Source organism: Manihot esculenta, chromosome 1 (genome assembly GCF_001659605.2).
Source record: "Manihot esculenta cultivar AM560-2 chromosome 1, M.esculenta_v8, whole genome shotgun sequence".
NCBI classification, from domain to species: domain Eukaryota; kingdom Viridiplantae; phylum Streptophyta; class Magnoliopsida; order Malpighiales; family Euphorbiaceae; genus Manihot; species Manihot esculenta.
Genome location: NC_035161.2, coordinates 37,816,335 through 37,840,216, shown reverse-complemented (window position 1 = coordinate 37,840,216; position 23,882 = coordinate 37,816,335). Strand labels below are relative to the sequence as shown.

The 23,882-nt window shown below is 32.6% G+C and overlaps 3 protein-coding genes across 12 annotated transcripts; all 3 read right to left on the bottom strand.

Annotated features, from left to right (window-relative positions):
- Positions 1-4,958: 4,958 nt before the first annotated feature.
- On the bottom strand, positions 4,959-5,739 carry LOC110611612 (CST complex subunit STN1). The gene has a single exon (XM_021752006.2). The coding sequence runs from the start codon at positions 5,621-5,623 to the stop codon at positions 5,129-5,131; it is 495 nt and encodes a 164-aa protein (XP_021607698.1). The 5' UTR covers positions 5,624-5,739; the 3' UTR covers positions 4,959-5,128.
- A 1,037-nt stretch (positions 5,740-6,776) lies between these two features.
- Positions 6,777-9,291, bottom strand: LOC110611568 (EKC/KEOPS complex subunit TP53RK). Of its 9 annotated transcripts, none has more exons than XM_021751977.2 (8): positions 9,099-9,290; positions 8,861-8,930; positions 8,552-8,642; positions 8,173-8,286; positions 7,787-8,065; positions 7,552-7,665; positions 7,118-7,190; positions 6,777-7,014 (listed from the first exon to the last, which is right to left on the bottom strand). In XM_021751977.2, the coding sequence occupies exons 3-8, from the start codon at positions 8,612-8,614 to the stop codon at positions 6,977-6,979; spliced, it is 681 nt and encodes a 226-aa protein (XP_021607669.1). In that variant the 5' UTR covers positions 8,615-8,642; positions 8,861-8,930; positions 9,099-9,290; the 3' UTR covers positions 6,777-6,976. The 9 variants fall into 9 exon arrangements, with proteins under 9 accessions (XP_021607669.1, XP_021607685.1, XP_021607658.1 ...); XM_021751993.2 differs by having other exon boundaries at positions 8,552-8,618; XM_021751966.2 differs by having other exon boundaries at positions 8,891-8,930.
- A 1,724-nt stretch (positions 9,292-11,015) lies between these two features.
- LOC110611553 (homocysteine S-methyltransferase 2) lies at positions 11,016-16,780 on the bottom strand. Of its 2 annotated transcripts, none has more exons than XM_021751944.2 (7): positions 16,477-16,780; positions 15,241-15,297; positions 14,922-15,151; positions 13,933-14,062; positions 12,852-13,055; positions 11,887-11,958; positions 11,016-11,584 (listed from the first exon to the last, which is right to left on the bottom strand). In XM_021751944.2, exons 1-7 carry the CDS (start codon positions 16,651-16,653, stop codon positions 11,426-11,428), a joined length of 1,029 nt encoding a protein of 342 aa, XP_021607636.1. In that variant the 5' UTR covers positions 16,654-16,780; the 3' UTR covers positions 11,016-11,425. The 2 variants fall into 2 exon arrangements, with proteins under 2 accessions (XP_021607636.1, XP_021607642.1); XM_021751950.2 differs by having other exon boundaries at positions 14,922-15,139.
- Positions 16,781-23,882: the final 7,102 nt, after the last annotated feature.

Genomic DNA, 23,882 nt, shown 5'->3' with positions numbered 1-23,882 from the left:
CATATTCCATCTTCGAAAACCACATCTATAAATATGGAGTTGCAGATGGAGCTATAGAATTTGAGGCCAGCAACATATTCACAGCTTCTAAATACATAAGCTCACATGGCTTTACTCTTCTGTTAGTCTAATTATTTATCTTGTTTCCCTCCATTGCGTTTGAACTCAGCAACTCTTACCTTTCGTCTCACATGCAATGGCTGCTTGCTTCTCGATTTATCCCTCAAATGCTACCTAACATCAAATTTTGTTGTCCATTCTTCTCATCCAGAGTCGATGGCGTGGTCGTTCGGTGAAACTGAATCCGTCCAATTGTTTGTGAAAATGATGAATTCAGAAGCTCCACCCATAGAAATCAATGGGATGCTAATGATACTATAAAGATTATCTACGAGAAATTTTCAGTTAAGGAACATAAATTATCCTATGAAATAAAGTAGCTAAAGCATTGAGACACGCTTAAAGTGTCCTCAATTCAAAACAAAGCTTTCCTTGAGTTAATGGTGATGGGATGATTGACGACCTGTCGGCACTTCCTCAAATGATTCATCAAATGATTTCAAACATTTGCCTCATGTGCCAAGGTGAATCTAATTCTAAATACAAAGACTGCTGTAGTATCATTAGCCAAAGAGAATTCAAATATTCTTTCTTTGTATTCTGTTCTTACTTTAGAACTTCAACAATTAATGCTTTATTAATTTTACGCAAGAGAAATATTAAATATTATAAAAAAAAATTATTTAGTTGAATTATTAAGATATAAGGAATATTTTAATATATTTTTAAAAATTGAAGAATTAAATAATAAATTTTTCTATTTTATAAATCTATATAGTAATTTTCTTTAAAATTAAGTAAGTTTCTTGAACTAAGCTCATATGGCTTATATTTTTGTTGATTTGACTAGATCTTCTCTGCACGTGCCCCTTCTGGGTGACTGTGTCCGGCTTCATGGCTTAATTAGTCTTTAATTATTTCATCTTTTAAGGCTATTAGCAATCGATTAGCACACTAGTTTATCACTTGTAGAATTAAAATAATATAGCTGACGTTTAATTAATCCCAAACTAAGGAATAGAAACGCACCTAAACTTCTCCAAATTGAGAATTCTTGAAGTGAAGCTTTACACTGCGGCTGTTTTTTTAGCCATTTGGTTCCAAATTATGGGTTGTCCAAAATTTGAATAAGACATAGTTGTCCAGCGGCACTCTTATCTCTTTTTGTTTTTTTTTTCCACCTACGTGGCTACCCATTCCCAGTATCATGGGGACAGGGATAACTTATGTTTCTGTTGATTGTAAGAGAGTAATTTAGCATGAAAGTATGATTAGTGGTGGGTAATGTGATGTTCTTTTTCTCTATTGTAATAAACTCACTGACGACCTGTTCTTGTTTGCTTTCCCCATTAACAAAGACTAATTAAAAAAGTTTGCTTTAATAAAGAAAACGCTAATGGAATTTAGAGAGGAGACTAGCATTTTTGTTTCCATAAAAAACTTATTACCGTTTGTCACATATGCACTATATAATTAATCTTCTCGTTGCTCAAAATTAACATTTAAAGATGAGGGAAAATAACATTGAGCTACAAACTCAATATAAAAATATTAAAAATTTAAATTCCCAATTAATCATCCTCTTCTGAAGACTTTTTATATTTTAAAAAAAGGTACCATGTTTAGTCAGAAAACAATATGACATATTTTTGGCTACTGTTGTAGGACCATTTAATTTGTCAGGTCCTGAGGCCTCCATTGCAATTGAAAATTAGCCCATGTAGAGAAAAATATGTCTGACATAATTTCATGCTAAATTACTCGCTTAGAGATGGGTAATAATTTTTAAATTTAAATTTATTTTAAATTTAATTATAAATATTTAAATTTATTATATTAAAATTCAGTTAAATTAAAAATTTAAAAATTATTCGAATCGTTGCCATCCTATACCACCCTCCCATTACTGTAGAATAAAAATGGTGGTAGGAGAAGAGAAAGAGGTGAAACAAAATTAAAGAGTAAAGGGGCCCTAAGGTTAAATGATTTATTTATGAAGAGGGAAAGAGGGGATTCTCCTTCTCCCTATAGCTTGAAGAGTTGATGATAGTGATACACTGTGTTTGAGTGTTTGATATGCCCATGACAATGGCATCTAAGAGGCCACCACATATATATTACTTGGATTCAATCAAGTTCTTAAAGAATGTATGATTCCTTCCCCTGATCTCCTTCTCTTTTATGGCTTATCACTGTTCGTTATCCCTATCAAATTCCCACGTAGCATCTGCAACTTCAGTCCTCAGATTATTCTCTAAAAATTTTATATAACCCATTATAATTAATTTGATTACTGAAGCAACGCGCTACCGGACCCTCTTCTATTTATTATATATGTTTTTTTTTTTTAAAAAAAAAAAAAATCCTATTTTCACATGTCTAGATTGGTCATGTTTTTATTGTTTTCAGCAATAATGAATCTATGGTCCACCATACACAAGCTTCGGAGCATTTTGTGAGTTTCTCATTCAAACAGGAATGTTTAATTTTTATGTTTCTTATTTTCTTTTTAGCATAAGGAAAGATATTATCCATAACCGGGATATTGATCAAATTAAGCAAGGAAAAACAGATACTAGATTTGAGATAGACTAACATGGCGGTCAAAGGATCATCTCGGATTTATACTTTAGGCAACGTATCTTCAATTGGGTACAATTCGATTTTTCTTTCTGTTTCTTTTGCCTTTTTTCAGCTTTAAAAATCCCCATCTCAATCCACCTCTTCTTTCTCTTAGAATCACAATCTCCCGTTTTGAGCAGCGTATTTCAATTTTGGTTTGGGCTATAAAACGTAGAAAGGTGTTAGAACTACGTCAGTGCATCTTAAAAGCTAAAGTATAAATTACAAAAAGAAAAAGAGAGAGTGAGAGAGAATTTCCTCTGTAATTATCCCTAAACAATACAGAAATCTTTATACAAAGAATGAAAGAATTAGCAGAGTTTCAGATGCAGCTTTGCGGATTACATTAACGATAGTGAAGTCACATACTCACATGGCCAAGAATGAGGATAGCTATCAATTTTGTGAGCTATCCTACAAATTTCCTTGCTCTATTTAAACCATTTTTTTTGCGTATGGGCCATTAGAAGGGCCACGCGGATTCAATGTCAGCGTAAGAAAGTTTTGGATTTGACTAGTTGATTTATCATCAGGGTACGCCGAATGCACTTCTTCTCTTCCCAATTATTTATGTAATAAACTTACCTCTAATCTCTATTACTGCAATGCATAGCATCTCCAAATGGAGTACATAGACCACCTTTGATATGCCTAAAAACTCTAAGCAGAGAAGGGTCAGTAATGTACCCATCATCCATTCCCATTGAAACTAGAAAATTGTGTGGCTCTTGTACGCCAACACTTTAAATTCAAGAGGAAAACAAACAAGTAATTTGACCTGTTCAGCATTCTGATGTGAAGTTTTTCACTTTCGGTAGAAAATCAAAAAATGAGTTTCACTGCAAAACTTTATTGCAATTTTCTTGATTTCATTGACCTGAGCAAAGATCTTGTCACTGGCTTGCTTGCCCTTTCCGTTTTCCCATTCCTCATCATCCTTGTTGTCTATCAAATCATGAAGCTCGTCTCTAATCCTTTTATCATCTTCTTTCAAACCACACACCAGCCTTTTTCATTTGGTTAGTCATGGACTAATTCCAACTACCCCTCCATTATCAGCACTAAATACTCCCATGAACCTATCACATGTCAGAAATTAACTTAGGCAAGACTATCTTATGATCTCCCTCTCCCATATGAAAACTTCTGCAAGCGAGAAAGATCATGGAGCTATCTTTTTTTCTTACTCTCTTATTTGATGATATCATCCCAGCAACCTCACCGGGCCACCGCCACCAGAAAACCGAAAAACTGACATTGATTTTTGACAGCTCCAAATATAAAACAATGGAAACATTGTGCTCATCATTAATAACCATTCCCTTCAGTGAGATGCAACCTTTTTTTTTTTTTTGAGTAAACCTCTATTTTCCACCAGTAGTACAATATTATGGTCAAAATTGTTTTGCTTAACAAATAGAGTTCCTAGCTACTTCACATCACATCAAAGATTGGAGATTACCAACAGAGGCATACATCATGATCCAACAACAACAAAACCTAATAAGACTGTAGCAAATCAAGCAAAGAATTGCAAAGACCCTTCGCAAAGTCTATTTAGGGGATCAAAATGAAATTATCAGCTAGCCAGAAGCTAGAACCACATACAACTTGAAACTGAACACTAAAATTTGTATAGCAATTCACTTCCATGCTCTTACTAGCATAAACAAAATAGCCCTGATATTTTCCTTGCTATCATGCCTAAGCTGCCCTAGACACTTAAACTCGGAAAGTTCACTGGCGTGCTGATGGTTTCAGTCGTTCTTGTAATCTAATAAGTCGTGAATTTGCCTACGCAGCTATATCATTAAAAGACACCATCTAAAGCAAATATATTTCCACACACCAGTAAATTTTAATTATAAACCTGGTAAATGGCTGAGAATATCCACCATGGGAGATATACTCTTATCACTAATTCAATCGGAACTAGCGGTTGACAAACTGATAATCAATGGTCAGCACTTTTGAAATGGCTTAGCTATAAATGTAAATAAGATGGGGAACAATGAAGGACAATGTTCTATTGTTTTGGCTCTTTCACATGGCAAAACTTTAAATGAGCATCTACTATTTTGTCATGACGCTTTTGTAGCTTTCAGGTTCATAAATATCTCACTGAAAACTCCATATGTGTATGTTTGGATCAGATTCCGTGAACCAATGCTCCACATCAGTAGCATGTTTCAACAGCTGCATTCACTATCGATTGGATCCATCAACCATAGAGCTTAAAGTCAGAACAAAGCAATCAAAGGTAACCAAGGCCATACTAATGAATCTATCTCCATTTCCACAACAAGCTCCTCGAGTTTTAGCAAAATCTCACTCGCAATACAGTAAAAAAAATTATCATCTACCGTTATCGGTATACATTAGCATAATCATCTTAATCAGGAAAGGAATCAACAGTGAAGAAAAAGAACTTTTAGAACCATCAGCACTACATACATGGGGCGGCAACACCGTAGTAGTTGCGCGCCAGCTTAATGCAATTTAACCGGTGGAAAGTTTCCGCATTGGGATCCCTCTCTATCACAACATCGGACACAGTAATCTGAACAACACCTCTATAGCTCGTGATCCTCCCGCGCACCCTAGCCACAACCCCAATCTTGATGTCGGAGGCAAAATGAGTGGCCACGTCCGCAATTAATCGAACATCTGGAGGGCTGCGGCGAGAGAAGTAGGGGGAGGCGAGTTGGTTGAGCCAGAGAATGCAGCTTACACAACCGGTGCCGTCATCGATTGTGAATTTGAGAAATTTATTCGGTTTGTGCTCCCGGGAGGTTACGAGACCAAGGATTTCGGCGCGTGAGAGGGACTTGCCAAGGCGAGAGAAGCAGATTGGATCGGAGGAGAAGGACGGGGTTTGGAGGAGAGAGAGGAGATCGAAGGCCAGGAGTTTTACGTGTGTGTATTGGAATTTTGGATCCATTTGTAGAGATTTCCAGATTATTGTCGGATTAATACTAGTTTCCTGGTTAGCACTTCGACCCGCGACGAGATTAGTAGTTGGCGGGAAAAAAGTTATTGCTAATACGAGTGTGAGAAATGAATTATGATATTCAAAAATAAAACATCTAATATGTAAGAAATATATTGTTTAAAAAATTAATTTTTATTTCAAAAAAAGAATTTTTTTTATTATTTAGGCTAAAATTAGTGTTTTATAATAAATCAGATATTAAAAAATATTAAATAAAAAGAAAGTTATTTAATATAATTATTTTTTTAATTAGTAAAATATTTTCTATTAATTAATTTTAATAATGTCTTAATTTTTTTTTAAAAAAAAGGCAAAAAAAAATCCACAGAATAAACGGGTCTGAATGTGAGAAAAATTGAAGGTCAGCCCCCTTTCGGATTCTTTATTGGGCTTTAATTGGATTTTCTAATTTTATACTAAGCCCAGGCCTTTTCCTGAAGTAAGTGTGAGAAATTATTTCCCAAAATTTCTGAGAAACGTATAAAAATAAAATACATATATATAAATAAATAGTCGAACTAAAATAGATCTTAAATAATTGTGTAATATAGAAAACCCACAAGATCTTTTTCATTAAAGAAATTGATAGTTTTCTCCATAACAAATTTAGTTTATACCAAAAAAGGGGAGACTACCATCTCCAGACGTAATTGTATTGCATTTTTATAAAAGGACACGTGATATGTTTTTTTTTAAAAAAAAAAAATCATAAAATAAACATGAAAATATAATATATAATATAATACAACACAATATATACAAACCAAATCAGGAGAAAATGGACCTCGAGGGAACGTCGTGGAGGGGTAGATGCGATGGAGAATGGATCCCCACTCCGAACCTGTCAGCTTCACTGGTTAGAGGTTTTCTTCAGATTTATTCAAATCTAGGGATTTCTAAAACAGAATTGTCAGTCAGCTTGGGCTCCTGTAGTACAAGTCAACCTGTCAAACTGCAAAAGACCCATTACAACTGTGCGTTTTCAGTCCTGGCAGTGTGTACTATACTGCATATGCCTCACTCTCCCCTCAAATGGATACCAATATCATTTCATTTGGAATGGCCCAACTCAATTTGAATCATAATGAACTGGCACGTTAGATTTACAAAAAAAATAATAATAATAATAGCAAAAATACCCTGGATTGCACTTGTATGCTTGCATAATGCATTAGAATACTGCTACAATATGCCAATACAGAAAAATTGCTGTCCTAACATCATTCTATTCAACAGCAACATTAACAGTTCCAACAAATGTCTCTTCCTCTCTCCCTTCGCGAGAATAACTGTTGAAAAAGCCTATCCAACCATCGTGCGCTTTCTACCCCTTTGGCGAACTGCAATCGATTGTGAGAAAATTAATAGAGAAGAATGGCATCATACACACCATATAAATAAATACCAGTTAAAAAATTTTTTAATAACAGAGCAGGGTTGCACCTTGGGCTAGCTTGTTCATTGTGGATGACCATTGCTTTGAGGACTTCCTATATGCAGCAATCACGCGATCCATCTATATAAGAATGCAGACCATGAGAAAAGAAATTATGCTTTGCAAGGTTTTATTCACTTGACATCCTAAACATTAATTTAAAATTTTGGTTCGTACAATAGATAGAAAACAGAAAGAAATGTCTGGAAATTTGAATTAATTGTTTCAAAAACTTCTGCGAAAAAGATCTTATTTATTTATTTTTATTATTTTTTTGGAGCAACACGATGAAATCATTTATTCAGTTTCAATACGCAAACTAGTACAAAAGTATTAGAACTATAGGTTGTTTGTCTCATATTTCATTTTACATGTATCTACTGCCAACCTAATAGTGCACAACTGAAATCAGATTCAATAAAATTGGAAATTCTTAATTTACCACATTCCCACAAGAAGAATGCATCGAAAGCAATGCTCGTTCCAGCACATACAAATCAACTGCCTTGTCTTCAGGAAGGGTTGATGTGAAGCTCAGACCAAAATCAATAAGGACCTGAGATGATATTTCTAGTTGTGATGCTAACATAAAGTGACAATTGAACATAAAATCAATAAGGACCTAAGATGATATCCTCTCCCACCAAACAAAGAGGATAACATATAAAATAACTCACCAATTGATTAGTGCCATTTCGTATTAACATATTTGATGTGGTCAAGTCACCATGAATAAGGCCACCATCATGCAGTTTTCCAATAGCATCACCAATCTGTGTCGCAATATCATCCATGCGTTCTTCCACAACACCATGTAATCCAAATTCAAGAAACATATCTTTCACAGAATGACCCTCCACATACTCAAATGTGAGGGTATGCAGTAAAGGGTCCACAGCATACAGCACTGGAGTAGAAACCCCAAGTCGCCTTGCCTTTGTCATGCATCTTGCTTCCTGCTCCAAATTTTGAATTGAATAGGTCAAATAACTAACAAAAGCACCCCTTTAATCAATATCTAAATTATAAGCAAGGAACATCAGCCTTATGATGAATAAATCACCGCATTCAAGCGCTTGAGTGTAAGTTTAGCATCCAAAGATGGATGCCTATACTTCTTTGAGAAGCGTTCCTTGACAATAGACCTCCTTCCAACAAAATTAGACTCAAAAACTCTCTGAAAGAGAAAAAAACCATCATCAGCATAAGAAATTGCAAGCTGCAGAATACAATCCAAAACAGCTGAAATAAAAATGGAAAAAGAAGCCAGCCAAAAGGACATTTATGACAAGTAAATGAACATATTATGCGAGGGAAATTCCTTAAAAAAGTAAAAAAGGAAAAGAGACATAAGTTCCATGCTCAAGAAATAAAAGATTATAAGAAATCATGAACAGAAAAGAAAGAAAGTGTTATTCATCAAACAAGCTCACAAAACTCACCGCTTCAGCGCCTTGCTTTATCAGAATAAGGGATCCATCTTTGACATCTGAATCGATCTCCATAAAACTGTGTATAAATAGCAACAGCTATCTGGTGAAATGACCGAGCAAGGGTAAGAATAAACCAAAGTAGAAAACTTGTTTATCATTAATTGTAAAATTTTGAACTTATCATTTCGTTTCCCTAATATTTTTGTAGCCTTTTCAATTGCAGTAATTATGATTAAAAAGGAAAAAATTGCTGTAACTACACGAACAACACACACATAAGCCAAGGTGGACACACAAACAAAAGAGTAAAGCAACTACCTAAATTCGCACAAAAGACTTGAGCCTGACCTGAAAATATTGCTGCCCTCCGTTGAAGGTATGGTCGAATCTGAGAGTGCGGATAACAGCAGAAAAATGTAAATCAAAGTACAATCAAACAAATTGAAGATACATACAAGCTAAGAAGCACAAAAACAAAACAGGAAAGGAACAATAAATTTCATAAAGAGATTCGAAACACCTTGTATTACAGAAAAACGAAGTAAATTTTCCTTACCTACCTGATTGTTCTGGCGAATAGCTTCAGCTTCGTGAAGGCTAGAAAGGAAGGGGAGAGAGTGTTGCTTGAATCTAAGAGGGCAAGAGAGAGTGAAGGGTTGAAACCGAGGAAGAGAGGAGTAAGGGGAGAGGGAGACGAGGCGGCTGCTGATTGTTGAGTGCTAATGTGCAATGAAAGAGGCCCAAAACTACGTAGTCTTATCATAAAGCCATAAATTTTTCTTTTCAATTGTGCCGTTAAGCCACAAATGTAAATGGTAAAATTTTATTTATGTCAAAAAAATGTTCATTCAACTTTTTATAAAATTAGAAATTTTTAAAGTTAAAATTATATAGTTTTAATAAAACAATGTAATTTGACTAATTTAATTTTTGATTCATAATAATTATTAAAAGTATATTTAATTTTAGTGTAACAAATTGTGAAAAGTATTCTAGATTATATTTAGAACTTTTAAAATAAAAAATAAGATAGTGATTTTTTATAATAGACAGTGAATTTAATTTTTAACGCTTATAAAACTCGTTTTATAAAAAATTTCATTCAATTGAACCATTAGCATTTCAAGCGGGTCCTAATTTGATTTCAGATAGTAGCATATATTCTTATGATATATTTTATTATTTTATATATATTTCTTAATTATATGATTTTTAATTATAAAATATATTATATTACATAACTAAAATGTTATTAATCATATAATTGATGACTATAAAGAGATTTATGTATTTATAATTAAAAATAATATAGGTTGATATTACGTTATATATGATCTTATTAAAACTATACAAAATCTGAAAATTATTACAATAAAATATATTTATTAAATTAACTTTTCAATTTAATTCCATTTCCATTCAGTATGTCAATTTTCCATGAAGAATCAAAACTAAAACTGCAGAACAAGTATGATGCCACACAATTTAGTATTACAATAATATTTTTTTTCAACTTAAATACAGTTTTTTTATTCGATTAGAAACTTTAAAAAATACACATCTTTAATCGCCATAAAGGTGAATTGTCCATCCTTATGTGCCCCTTCAAACAATGAGGAAGAATCAAATAACGACTATGACATCGTGAGATCAAAAGGTTGTAATAATTTTACGAAGATAAAAGGAACCAGATCTGCAATCACGGACAGCGACTAAGTAAGAAATGTGCAAACTACCAAATATTAGAAAAGATTGTCCTTCTCTTTATGAAGAGAAGGGGCAAAATTTTATATTTCCCTCATAAGAAGGGGGAAAGAGATCTTGATCAGGCTAGTAGGGGAATGAATTATGTTGAATAAGAGAAGAGAAACTGGTATTAGTTCAACTCAACAATTTGATTCCACTGTTATTAGTGGAAAGTTTTTTACAGTTCTTACATGTCCAATCGACCTTGATCACACTTGAAAATATTTATTAAGTTTTCTGATTTAATTTTAATTTAAGACATTCTAACTATGAGAACTACATCAGAAAGAGTGTTTTCTTAAGGGGTAAAACAGTTTTAAATTGGTGGTGTTATCTAAAATAATTTCAGCTGTTTTAAGCACATTCTCGAACAGACTAACAGAGAGTCTTATGTATCGTCTGAAATCTAGTTGTGCTTTCTTCTGTCTAGCCAGAGCAGCAAAATGCCAAACAATGCGTTTCAACGTACGGCATCAAAAAGTAGAAACACAACTATATTAGAACAGAAACTAGAAGAATTATTTTTGACACAACCTTCTGCAGTCCGATTCAAGCTTCCAGGATTCCGAATAGGAGTAAGGCCTCAGCTAAAAGTAGAGGCGTTTGGGCACTATCACCGATTTTAGGTGTGCGCTTCCCACCATGAGTTTAGGAGCATTAGTCTCAATAATATAACGTTGGTCTTACGCTGCTTAGACAAATATCAATTCAAACTTCCTCGTGCCACTGGCCAAAAGTTTTCAACAGCCTTGTCTCACTCGCATTCTAGTTAATGTTAATGAGATTCCAACCAATTTCCAGTCACCAAAAGGTTTTACGTAATTAAATAGCTCAAGTTGGCCTTAACATAGAACCCAATCTTCCAATATACATGAGAAGGCTAAAACAGAAAATGAGACTAAACTCACACCTAAGATTGCTAGCACGCAACTAGTGATATTCACCCGATAAGTAGCTCACCAAAGATGCCTCAGCTGCGAGAACAAAAGTTCAACCCTGACCTTCATCATAGGCTATATCAAACCCTCTTTTCCGCATCACAACTGCGGGCAAAAATACCATCAAAACCCTTTTAATAGCCTCGTTAGACTTGTAATTGCTTTGCTCCTATGTCAAATCATGGTGGTTGACTGGCAGCTACAGAGGCAAAGCAGAAGATCTATTGGAAAGAGTCCTATATATAGCGTTGATGGTGTTGGGAGTTGTTCTACAACAACCGCCAACAAGGGAAGCCCCATCCTCACACCATTTGTTTACGTATGACACAAAACCTTCATCTGATACACCAGTATTTTGCTGCAAACAGAACAAGCATACTGTTATTTTGACATATTAAAAATCTGGATCAGAAAAGGAAGTAAATCCTCAAATTCCATGGCAAATTGATAGTCCCCCCCCACCGTATTCATTTATAGGTTAAAACAGAAAATTCTTACAATATTAAATAAGCTACAATTGCTTACTACTAATTCTGGAAACAGCTTGAGATTTATCTGTGGTGGTTAAGGATTGACCGTCAATTCACACAAAATTTTAGCAAAAACAAGCTGAAGGTAATTTCCATGTATTTCCCAAACCACTGAACAAAATCAACTTACCACCCACTCCTTTAGATCAGCATCATAGTTCTCCCCACTGTTTGGATATATAAGTATTGGTTTGGAAGTCACCTGAAAAAATTTTCACAAAAATGAGTTTCCTCAGCAGATGAGCGTCTGTTATATAGTAACTAAAATTGTAAACAGAGAGAGAGACAGGAACTCCTTGCCACAATGTTTATAAATATAACAAAAAGACAAACCTCTTAGCTTTCACATCTAAAAGGGCAAAATAATCATGGCACAACATAGAAACCAGACATATAATCAGAAAGAGTACAGTAATTGTCGCTACCCAAAAAAAAAAATCTAGCCTATAGCAACTCCTTAAAGGCATCTCAAGATGATGTTCTAAGTCAAGATGTACTGATGTAGACATTAACAGTGTTTATCATTGCAGAAAACTATTATTATTCCAAAGAATTCCTATAATAATTAATCCAAAGATTTTTGCATTTGGGCTATAACTGAAAATTCTAAGCAATTTTTGGCAAATTTTTTTATTATGAACAAATGTTCAGAGAATATTGTTGGAAACAGACAAGCGCTAATCAACTAACCAAGAATATCTTCATCTCCAGTGGGCATCAAACTAAGTACTACATCAATTATTTTCAGAATTTCATAACTGAAGATAGTAAAAGTAAAATTCAGCTAGTTCCCATTTCAAAATTATTTATATTTCTAGCATGAGATCAAAATGATTGTACTAAAAAATAAAAGCTACAGTTTGATAGGTACTCCAATTATTCAGAGAAAAGAATGATATATTAACTATGCATGAATATGTCATTCAAGTGTCCAACTGTATGAATATGTAATGAACACAAATTCCATGTCGCATGCCATGCCATGTCGTGTTGACACAAGTACGGTATGGAAAAATGAAGAGTCGGTGTATCAGAGCCTCAACTTAAGAACATATAAAGCATTATTTAATAATAATAAAAGCTTGAAAGCCATACCTTCTTGAGAGATAATACAAGTCCATGGATAAACCTAGGAGGAGTGCAGTTGATTCCCACAGCGACTACTTTCCCACACGATTCAGCGATTGAAGCACATTCTACCAAAGAATCACCACTAACCACATTGACTCCATCCTTAGAGTTAAAGGAAAACCATGCTGGAACCTTTATGTTTTCTTCCTCTAAGAGCTCAGCATAAGCCTGCAAGAATACAGTAGTCAATAAGAAAAGCCACACCAAAAGGAACATAACTTCAATTATCTTGCCAAGAGCCACTTTTCTATTCAAAAAACCCCTTATACTGCCAACTCCACTTTCTATCATCCCAGTTGTGTGTAATCACTAATCCCATAATTGAAGATTCTAGCTATAAGTAAGCTGATGTACTGACCAACAATTACACAACTCAGTGACTCACTACCCAAGTGTATTTTGAGACACTGTTGGGGAAGAGTCGATAAGAACAGGAGTGGGAGGGTAAGGACTGAAAGTGGAGGGAAATTAATTTTGGAAAACATCAGGAATAGAAATTGCATAGTGATCTAACCAAGAAGTCCAGCAAAAAAATTGCCTCCAAATCAAGGAAATGGGAGGAGAAAAACAACTCACATGCAGCATTTGAAACAAAATTGCCTTCTTAATCCTATATGCACAAGGCCAAACCAATACACCTAGTAACCACAATATTTTACTCTTACTAACCTCTCTGCACACATGTTACTCCTCCAAATTCCAAAATGCTAACATGGAATGGACTTTGATTCTCAGAGTTGCCATAAAAATGAAGAAATACATCTATTCATATTTCTGTAAGCTTGGTGTGATTTTGTACTTTTGCCTTCAAATAACATTCTAGCTGGATAAGGAAAGTGTATTTCCACCAGATTCAAGCAAGAAAACCTTATATTTTGACCCCATTTCAGGGTGCTTTCCCCTCCACTGAAAAACACCCCCCATTTGCTCTTGACTCCCTTTCTATCCCCCCTATATGAAAATTCTCCCAAACAAAGTGTGGATGTCCTTCAATTTCCATGAAACAAAATTTAAAATGTTATAATTCAAAAGAAGAGACTATTACCTGAGCTTCTACCTTATTTGGAACTGTTTCAAATGCAAGGAGGTCAGCACCTGATTCAGCCAATACCTGAACTCTTCTGCGATGAAAAACTTTCAAGGTTTCCAAGGTAACTTCATCACCATAATTCCCACTGAGAAGGTGAAACAACAATAAGAGAGATAAATAAATGCATCTCAAAAATGATAGTATGGCCAAGCCTAATTTGGATCGTTTGCCATAATCATATACATAGCTCAACAGTAAATAAATACAAGGTAAACAAAAAAAACACAATATGTCCTGTAAATTATATGCCATAGACACATAAGATTTTACCGGGATTCCAAATGTAACACATATTCTTCATATTATTCAGAGAAAAAACATGTTCATGTTATCAGATAATGATAGAAATTCAGCTGAAGGCCCAGAAAACGAGACCCATGACCCAAAAATGTTAAAAAGTAAATCATACAAGAAATATGGATGAGTTGGAATTGGGAAATAGAGGTGAAGATTCTAGAAACAAGCAGCTGGAAAGAAATGAAGAAGTTATTCAATTACGGGGGGCTGTCAGGACAGTGCCACATGGAATGGACTAACAAAATAGTGGGGTGAGAGACCTTTATAAAAGGAAGCTTGTGTAACAGAGTAGGTGTAGAATTTTTATCTCAAATTAGCAGCTTGTAGCTGGGGCAAGCTTTGGTAGCACAGGAAATTGTATTTCCTGAGGGTTGTTTTATCAACCATTTCTATCTTTCTTTTTCTTGCTTGAGAGTACCATGAGAAGTCAATATCTGAGGGTGGTAATTCTTCTTTTGGATACATCTTTCTATTGAATCAATAAAATTTTCATTAGCTATTCTACCATTTCTCTGTCACAATTTTACATTCCAATTCCTAATCCTATCAGATAATGCAAGGAGCTTTGATATAAAGCAACCATGATGAGAATAAATTAACAACACGAATATAGATCATGCATTGTTTTCAATAACATGTCTACTCACCTGTACTCAGATCCATCAGCTAAATAAGCTCCATAGCTGCCAACAGAAGCTGCAACTAAAATGGGACGCTCTTTCATAACCCTACTGTCTTTATTACCATCGGAAGCTCCTGATTTACATCTCTCATAGTAAATATCCCTTGCCTCACAGGCAATTTGCACACTTCTTCTAAGCATAGCTTCACTTTCTTCACTAGAGAATCCTTTTGCTTCAAAACCCTGAATGGTGGCCTATCCAAATTCAAGCAAACTGAGTGGAAGTTTCAAAGAGAGAGAGAGAGAGAGAGAGAGATGAAGAGAGATAAGATCATTGTTATTACCTGATAAGATGCTGTGATAATAATATCAGCACCTGCTTCTAGATAGTCAAGGTGCACCTGCCCAGTTATGCAACTCAGCTAAAAATACAAGTGTATATATATTTTTCTAAAAAGAAGTCCCTAGATATTACTTTCTTTATCTCTAATAATGCTAAATGATACTTAATGACACTAGAAAAACCAAAGAAAGTCCCCAAGGCACAAAACAAAAGTCAAGAAAAACACCTTCTGCAATACAATAGAAGACAAGAGCTGTCCAGCTAACAGTGAAAAGGCAATATTACTAACATTTCCAAAATACAAATAATGTAGTACATAATTAAATTGAAAGAGGTCATGTAACAAACCAATAATATGAAATATATACAGTCAAATTGTATTTGAATTTCCAAGGTAACACTTTTACTAAATAAATACATTAACAAAGTTGAAGTCCTCAAATTAACGATTTTTTCAGGGTATGCATGTTAAGTTTCGAATTTAAGGCATCAACACAAATTCAGCAAAATAATCCTATGACTCAAGGAAATATATTGACTATATTTTTGTGCGTATGTGCATGTGCACAGGCAAGCTCAATGCATCTTATTCATTTGTTTCATACCCACCCCCCTCCCCCACCTTGGGCGGCTGTGTTTTTCCTTGCACAAAAGGGGGAAAAAAAATCATGGATGACTGTTTACAAACAATATTACAGCCAGCAATAATAATTGCAAATGTGTCCAAGAATTAAGCCAATGCACAATTATAATCAACACAAGATATATCGCCGCTGATTCAAGAAAAGCAACCTCAAAAACTGATAAATCACTATTCTAAATTCATAAGGGTTGCATTATATAAATATTATATGTTACCGCATAGCAAAACAAACAAATCTTTAGAGTTGATTCCAGATACACAACCCCATCCAGTCAATAAAAGGGAACAAAAAAAGAGAAACCAGGACCACAACGATGCATGACATGGCGATCCATATCTGCACGACCAAAACACTGCCCATCCAGTGCCAGTCAGAACACTTGAATCTCTCTGTGCCAACAATAGTTAATAAGTTCCCTAAAATCATAAATCTCCTAAGTGCAAAGACGCCGATTGTTCCACTTCCACATTCCAAAGCAACGAAAAAAGAATCCAAATCCAAAGCAGAAATCTAATCGATTAAGACAAAATAGAAGCACAGATGAAACATGTACAGACAAATAGAGAGAGAGAGAGAAGGGGGGGGGGGAATACCGTACGGATAAGGTGAGGAGAAGTGAGAAGACACTTGGCACTCCAAAGGGGATCGTTGAGGTCAGCACCGTGCCTCTCGAGCTCCGTGGCGAGACCACCGTCAATAATGGCGACGCCACCGGACTTGCTTAAGAAATCCGTCAACAACGAAGACAACTGAGCGCCGGAATGTCCCATCTGCGAGTTGTTCTGACGAACAGCAGTGACGGTGAGATTTCCTTTTTGATTTATTTCACACTTCGGCTGTTGGGCTCTAAGGTGTTGTGGGTACTGGAGTCTGGAGCAAACGCATGAAAGTTTCCAATTTCAATTTATAATGGTACAAAGTCCCCACAAGTTTCCTAAATAGCATTAACGCCCCAATCTCATTTATTTTTGGACATTTACACCCATGTCCCAAACTTTTCTAATATTATCAGAATGGGACATGTCAATATTCCCGTGAGCTGTCTAACTTTTTAAGTTGATCCTCCCCCAAATTTTAACTTTTATTTTGCATATGTGCCTAAGTTTTGTGGGTGTGCCTAAGTTTCGTGGGTGGTTAGAGTTCCCATTCTTTGGAAATTGAGCATGTCGCTAGAAAGCACATCCACGTTACTTATATTACAACCAGATGGCCAAATCTGCCATCCAAGCCTAGTGGCTATCTAGTATCACCGCCAAGGAGGGGAGACCCAATTATAAATATATGTCTTACTCCTAGCTAGTTTCTTTGTTTCTTCATTTATGCGGCTCGTCTGCTTCTTTTTGTCACCATTGTGTAGTCGTCATCTATTCCAATTCATAAGGCTGATCTTTTCCTCTACACAGAGATTGAGTTTTTCTTTCACTATACCATTAAGTTGAAATAACCGATTTCTTTATTTTATAGCATATCGATAATTATTGTGAACGAAAATTTCAGAATCTATTTTATATTTTTTTTTTATAGTTTGTATTCTTTTTATGTGTAATGAATTTAATCTATCTTTATTTTAAGATGCACTTGCATATACTCTATGAGAGAAAATAAAGTTTGTATATGTAAAGTTGTTTGCCTTTTTCTTTACTTTTAACTGTCCTCATTTGTCGTATTTCAAAAAATATTTACCTATCTTGGTTGCAAGTAAGTTTATGTTGATGGGAAACTCAAAAATTTCTGCTGATTTGTTTTTTCAAAAAATTAATCCTAAGACTTAGAATGTTGGTGAGTCTTCGATAAACCCTTCAAACCAACAAAAGTTCTAGCCACGCTGAAAAACATACCATTGAATATGACAAAAATAATAAGCAATCATCGATGCATACTCTAATATAGTTTCATACAGTAAAATATCACAAAACAATACAATTAAGATCTCAATAGTGTCAATAAAAAACAAATACCATAAAATAATTAAAATTACTAATGAAGCTATTATCAAATAGAAGAAAAAAGTCAAAGAAAAAATAACACATGTTCTAATACTATTAATTTGGGATCCACGATTAAAGTTAATAATTAAATGTATTATTCGGTTACTGTTAAAATATAAAATAAATAATAATAAATAAAATTGAGTCTAAACTACCGTCAAAGCAAGAAAACAAAAGAATCAGTAGAAAATTGTATAAAAAAATTTTTAAAAAAAAATTAAAATATATTTGTATTAATTAAGCTACTACATTATATATATATATATATATATATATATATATATATATATATATATATATATATATATATATATATATATATATATATATATATATATATATATATATTATAGCTTAATTAAATTAAATGTATTATTCAGTTAATGTTAAAATATAAAATAAACAATAATGAATAAAATCGAGTTCAAACTAAAGGAAGAGAAGAAGAATATTGTACAAAATTTTTAAAAAAAAAAAATGAAATGTATTTGTGTTAATTAAGCTAATATATATATATATATATATATATATCCACATACTAACAAACAAAAGGCAAAAATGATTTGCAACCAATTGAGGTCCTTATGACCTTGCAGGCAATTTCACCTCGATTTGCAACCAAGAATTTCTCAATATGCTGTGTCATTTCATAGCTACGAGGAGATTCGACCTAGAGTAGTCGTGCATGGAGAAGAAAGGGCTTCAGGTGAAGTTTTCGGTGTAGAACTGACGCCATCGCCACCATACTTTTGCGTTATAGCGGGCTGAATCAAATGATTTGTGGAGCGAACTCATAATTAACGTGTAGAGACAGAGGTTTTTAGGTCATTTTGATGCATGAGTGAGGGGTAATTTTGGAAGAAGCTAAGAAAGGTCGTGTGATGTGGAGAGAATAGGGATATTTGATTGGATGATGAGTGGGAAAATGTTCCATAGTTTTGACTCTCTTATCTATTCCAGTGTGGATATTAGGGATAATAATCTATCTGGGTTAAGGGTAATAGATCTATGAAGCCCAATCACACAGAGTTTGGGCCGAAATCGTTGAACATCCTCAGGTATTCTGTATGGTCTGGACCTTCTCATCGAGATTGTCGTTCTTTGAAAGAGTTTTGGCTCTTTCAGACTAATGGTGAACCTTGGATTAATCAGATAATAGGAAAATTGATATTCTAACTTTCCTTAATAATCCAATTGGGTTTCAAATAAAACAAGAGGAAAAATATGAATAATAGTTAGATACATTAAACATGAAATTATATACATTATTAGGCCAATATCCTATAAAATATTTTCAATAATATAGTTCAAGATACATCCATTTATGCATAAACTTGCAACTAAGTACGTCCAAACAAGAACACATACTTAGCATCTATTCACTTTTCATATGCCTAACAAGATTCTTTAATACCAAGGATTCATAACATAAAAACAAACGGTTGTTCAGAGATATGATAGAAGGCACGACACTTAAGATGGTGCGTTTTAGGACCAGCGCAGCACATGGTGATGGGCCACCGGGTTCTCGTTTTACACCTGTTTGCTCTTTTGCCTAACAAAATCATGGCAATTATAGGGTTTGTTTGCTTTTTAGGAGGTTGAAATAAGGTGAGCATGTGCAACATCTCAATTGAAATTAAATTTTGCATTTAACCTGAGGCATATGGGGGCCCATGAATAGCAATAAGTCTTTTATTTTTATCCCTTTGTGTATGTAAAAATTGGAAGATGTCCCAAGGTAATGGGAGTGGTGGGTTTTGTTTGCTAAATTTGGATGAGTAGTCAAGAAGCTCCAAAGGACAAAAAAACACGCCTTAGTTGTAGTTCCCTTTTCTCCAACTACATATCCATTGTTTCACACAACTGTCATGATTTCTTCTTTTTCAATTTTTTCATATAGAAATAAATCACTAATTGGTGAATTGAAATTTAGCGAGCATCCAATTGTGGACACTTCGAAGAGCTTTTTCTTTCAAGGGGAGTAAAATTCTTATGTGGAAAGTTGGTTTTAAGATATTTATATTCTTATTTCCTATTTTATATCCCATCAGATGAAATGGTGGTTTGATGTATTATGTATGTCAGGCGGCTAATTGTTATCTAATCGATGCAGAATCGATTTGTCCATGTTTTTTGTTGCATGTGTTAGGCGACTGGACAGTCTTTTCGCACGCATATTTAATGCCTCGGAGAGAATTAAAGAGGTTGACCATTGCATGGGGTTTGTGCTCATCCTAATTTCATCAAATTTGTGTTCGACTTATCTGATCTCTATAAATACAAATTTCTTTCGGTTATCGAGATCGGTTGTTCCTGCATTTAAATGCCTTATTAATGGTACAAATCTTTAAAAAATCGTATTGATTGTTTTGGGTGTCAATAAAGTCTCGGAAGTTGGAAACTTAATTTCCATATTCTATTAGTCAGACTTTTTTTCTGTCTGGTTAAACCTAATAATCTAACTCATGGGATTTTTTTGTATTTTATATTCACATTTTACAATCCAATAGACTCGTGGAATTTTTTCGTATTTCATATTCACATTTTACAATCCAATGAATTCTATTCTTTATGTGTTATTACTAATAAAATAGTAACGTATAAAATTAAGCATTACTATTGTTTTTTTTTTTTTTTAACTTGTTTATTGCTGGAATGTGGACTCTAGAAAGTAAAGGCAACTTGGAGAAGTTTTCCGTGCAATTGAGGAGAGGAGGATCATGATATCTTGGTGAATCGTGGTGAAACATATGAAAGTCTTTTTTGCTGAAATGTTAAAAGAAAAGTGTCCTTGAATTCACTCCACTCAACCATAACTGCTCTAGTAAAAATACCAAACATACTCTATATTCCTCAAAACTTTCACCCTCTCCTTTGAATTTTGTGTTACTTGAGATCATGCTGTAATAGCTTTCATAAAAAAAGTCAAATTCATGATGTTGCACCACCTAACGCGCGTGCTACTACTGGCGGCCAATTATTAACCTCAAGTCAAAACCAATCCTGTTCAGTTACATTAACTAATCCATTGCACCATCGGAAACTCTTCAAAGTTCAATATCACTGTGAATCAACTGAGGATTAGCTGGCTCTCTTATCTGATGAAATGCTTTTCAATTTTTTTTTCCTTGATTGATTAAGCCTTTGAATTATTGTTATATAACAAACAAAGTCTCAAGAACTAGTGGCCATATTTTGACAACTGATAAGACCAAACTCAAATTAATCAAACCGGCTATAATATTATTATGTATTATTTAATTGGATTCCGCCAAACAAGCAAAAAAAATTCCAAGGCTTCTTGTCATTTTATTCCCTTTTTTGTTTAATAAATCGATTTCCATTACGTCTTTCAATGTCAGTATCAGAGTCTGAAGGATTATGCTTCCACATTATTGGACTTACTTTGGATTAAAAAAATAATAATAAAAATCAAATAACAATTTGAGGCTTACACAATTTTCATATATTCATATCCTTCAATATTCCTAATAATATTCATATCAAAATATTTTTTTCCATCAAAACCTATAATACAATGTATAAAATAAATTATTATTTAATTTTTATATTATGAATAATTTACTAATTGCTATTTTAATTTTAAAAAATATATTAAAATATTTATAATATTTTAATAAATTTATTAATTAGTCATTTTATTAATTATAATTATTGATATTAATATTTTGATATAAAAAAATAAAGCATATAGTGAGGATGTAAATTTAATTAAAAAAAATATATACATTTCTTTTTATCTTTTTTTTTTTCAACAGTGACGTTTAACCGTCCATTTAAATATCTCTCTACTATGGTATCAGCTATCTCTATCACTGAGATTCGTACGTACGGATGCATCGTAATCTTTTTTCACACCAAACGGCTATTTAATTTTTCTCGGCGCATATGCGAGCAGGACTATAAATTGATTAAACTCGCTTCCCTTACCTTTTGTCACATTACTCCTGTTTATTCCGCGCTCATAAACTATTCGGCCTGTTCCATGTGTTCAGATTAGAATTCGCGGTAATGAACCGATTTGCTTGAGGATAGTCTGATAAATTTTGAGTTCGCATTATTTGTTAGGATTCGGCCTTATCTCCAGATATATAAAGCAGCTTTCATCAACTATTACATATTTTACTATTTAAAAGTCTATATAATTTAATAAAACTTATTAATGAATTTATTAATATTATAAAAAAATTATTAATTAATTTTTTCATATTTATAAATATTTTATTTTTTTATATTTAATAGTTAAAATTAATAAAATTATTAATTAATAATTTTTTTAAAAAATATAAAAAATATGTGAATACATATTTTTAAAACTAAAAAATTAATTAATAAGTATATCCATAACATAAAAATTAAATAAAAATTTTTTGTTTTTAACATATACACAAATTGTCCGATCAAGTTGTTACTGTGATTTTTTCATTTACTGTAATAATGTTTTTTTAAAGATGTTGTGGTAAGTCGGTGTATAATAATATAAATAATAATAAATAATCATTGTTGTATTAAATTAAATTGCACAACTCATTTAAAAAAAATAAACTTATAAATATTTTAAGCATGTTTGTACACATTATGCTGAATATTGTTTATTGTGATTACATGGCACCCATACTAATTTATGTGATATATTAACATGTGAAACGATAAATTAAAAATATAAATATTAATTAATTGCTACATTTTAAAATTTTATTATTAAATAAATATTATTTTATACGATTTAAAATATATTATCTTGATATAAAAAAAATACAACTTTAATTTTTTTTTATCGTAATAAATTTAAATATTAAAGTTCGAAAGAATTTAAAGAGTTGTTTTCGATTAATAATTAATTTATTATTATTATTATTATTATTATTATTATTATTATTATTATTATTATTATTATTATTATATAAGCTATTTTTACATGAAATCAATTAGGTTGCTAACTGCCATTAAGATGTAGGCATTGAAAAAAAAAGGCATTTTTATTTATAAAAAACTGAGACAGCTTTCTTGACTAAAAAAAAAAAAAATCCATTCACAAGTATTAGTTTTTCAACATTAATTTAATTAAGATTCGTTAAATAATTTTAAAATGTTTTTCAATAACTTTATTCATAATAAACATTTTTTAACAAATATTCGAAAGAAAGCAATAACTCGTTTACAATAAAAAAATATTATAATGTATTTTAAAACTAAAATTAAATAATTATCTTAAAAACTTATTCAAGTTAATTATGTTATTATTATACAATGAATTATTAATACACGGTAAAAAAAAATAAAAGTAAAATAATTAAATTTCAGATAATTTTTAATAACTTATTTATTATTAATAAGTGGATATATTTTTCTCAAGTGTAGTCTCCGCAGTCTTGTTTTAACAAGGATATACCCAATTTCTATCAAAGGATTTTGTATCCAAATTCTAATTTTTTTCATGAAAACTACCCTGATTAAAGTTAAAAATAAAGAGAAGGCTACAAATCATTTAAAAAGTTGATCATGATACCAATTGATATTTTATTAAATTATTTTATATATAGTTTTAATTTTAAATAATTATAAATTTTTATTAAATTATAAAATTGATATTTCTATTAAATGAATTTATTGTAATATTATTCTAGCAGTTTATATTTTAATTAAAAAATTTATAAAATATAATTATTTTTTTATTTAAAATAATATCTTTTTTTATTTAATAAAATTTTATTAATATAATTAATAATTTTACATAAAAAATATTTCTAACACATAACGGTTAATTTAATTTTTAAATACAATTTAAATTAAATTCAAACGCCAATCTCATAATTTGAGGAAAAAAATAATTTTTAAATAAAGTTAAATGTATATTAAATGAAAAAAAAGGTATTTGGAGCAGAAGGAGGATGGTGGGATAGAAAAGAATGAAGGGAGACACGTGGTCATAATTGTACAGAGGGGATCCTTAGCCGCGTGACGAATGACAACCGTCCTTGGCCACC

Coding starts and splice junctions, on each gene's coding strand:
- LOC110611553 (XM_021751944.2), bottom strand. CDS start 16,653: ATGGGACATTCCGGCGCTCAGTTGTCTTCGTTGTTGACGGATTTCTTA. Junction 14,063..14,921: donor GCTGATGGATCTGAGTACAG/GTGAGTAGACAT, acceptor TCACCTTCTCAG/TGGGAATTATGGTGATGAAG. Junction 11,585..11,886: donor CTGATCTAAAGGAGTGGGTG/GTAAGTTGATTT, acceptor TTCTGTTTGCAG/CAAAATACTGGTGTATCAGA.
- LOC110611568 (XM_021751977.2), bottom strand. CDS start 8,614: ATGGAGATCGATTCAGATGTCAAAGATGGATCCCTTATTCTGATAAAG. Junction 7,666..7,786: donor GAAATGGCACTAATCAATTG/GTGAGTTATTTT, acceptor ATATCATCTCAG/GTCCTTATTGATTTTGGTCT. Junction 7,191..7,551: donor ATTCTTCTTGTGGGAATGTG/GTAAATTAAGAA, acceptor ATTCTTATATAG/ATGGATCGCGTGATTGCTGC.
- LOC110611612 (XM_021752006.2), bottom strand. CDS start 5,623: ATGGATCCAAAATTCCAATACACACACGTAAAACTCCTGGCCTTCGAT.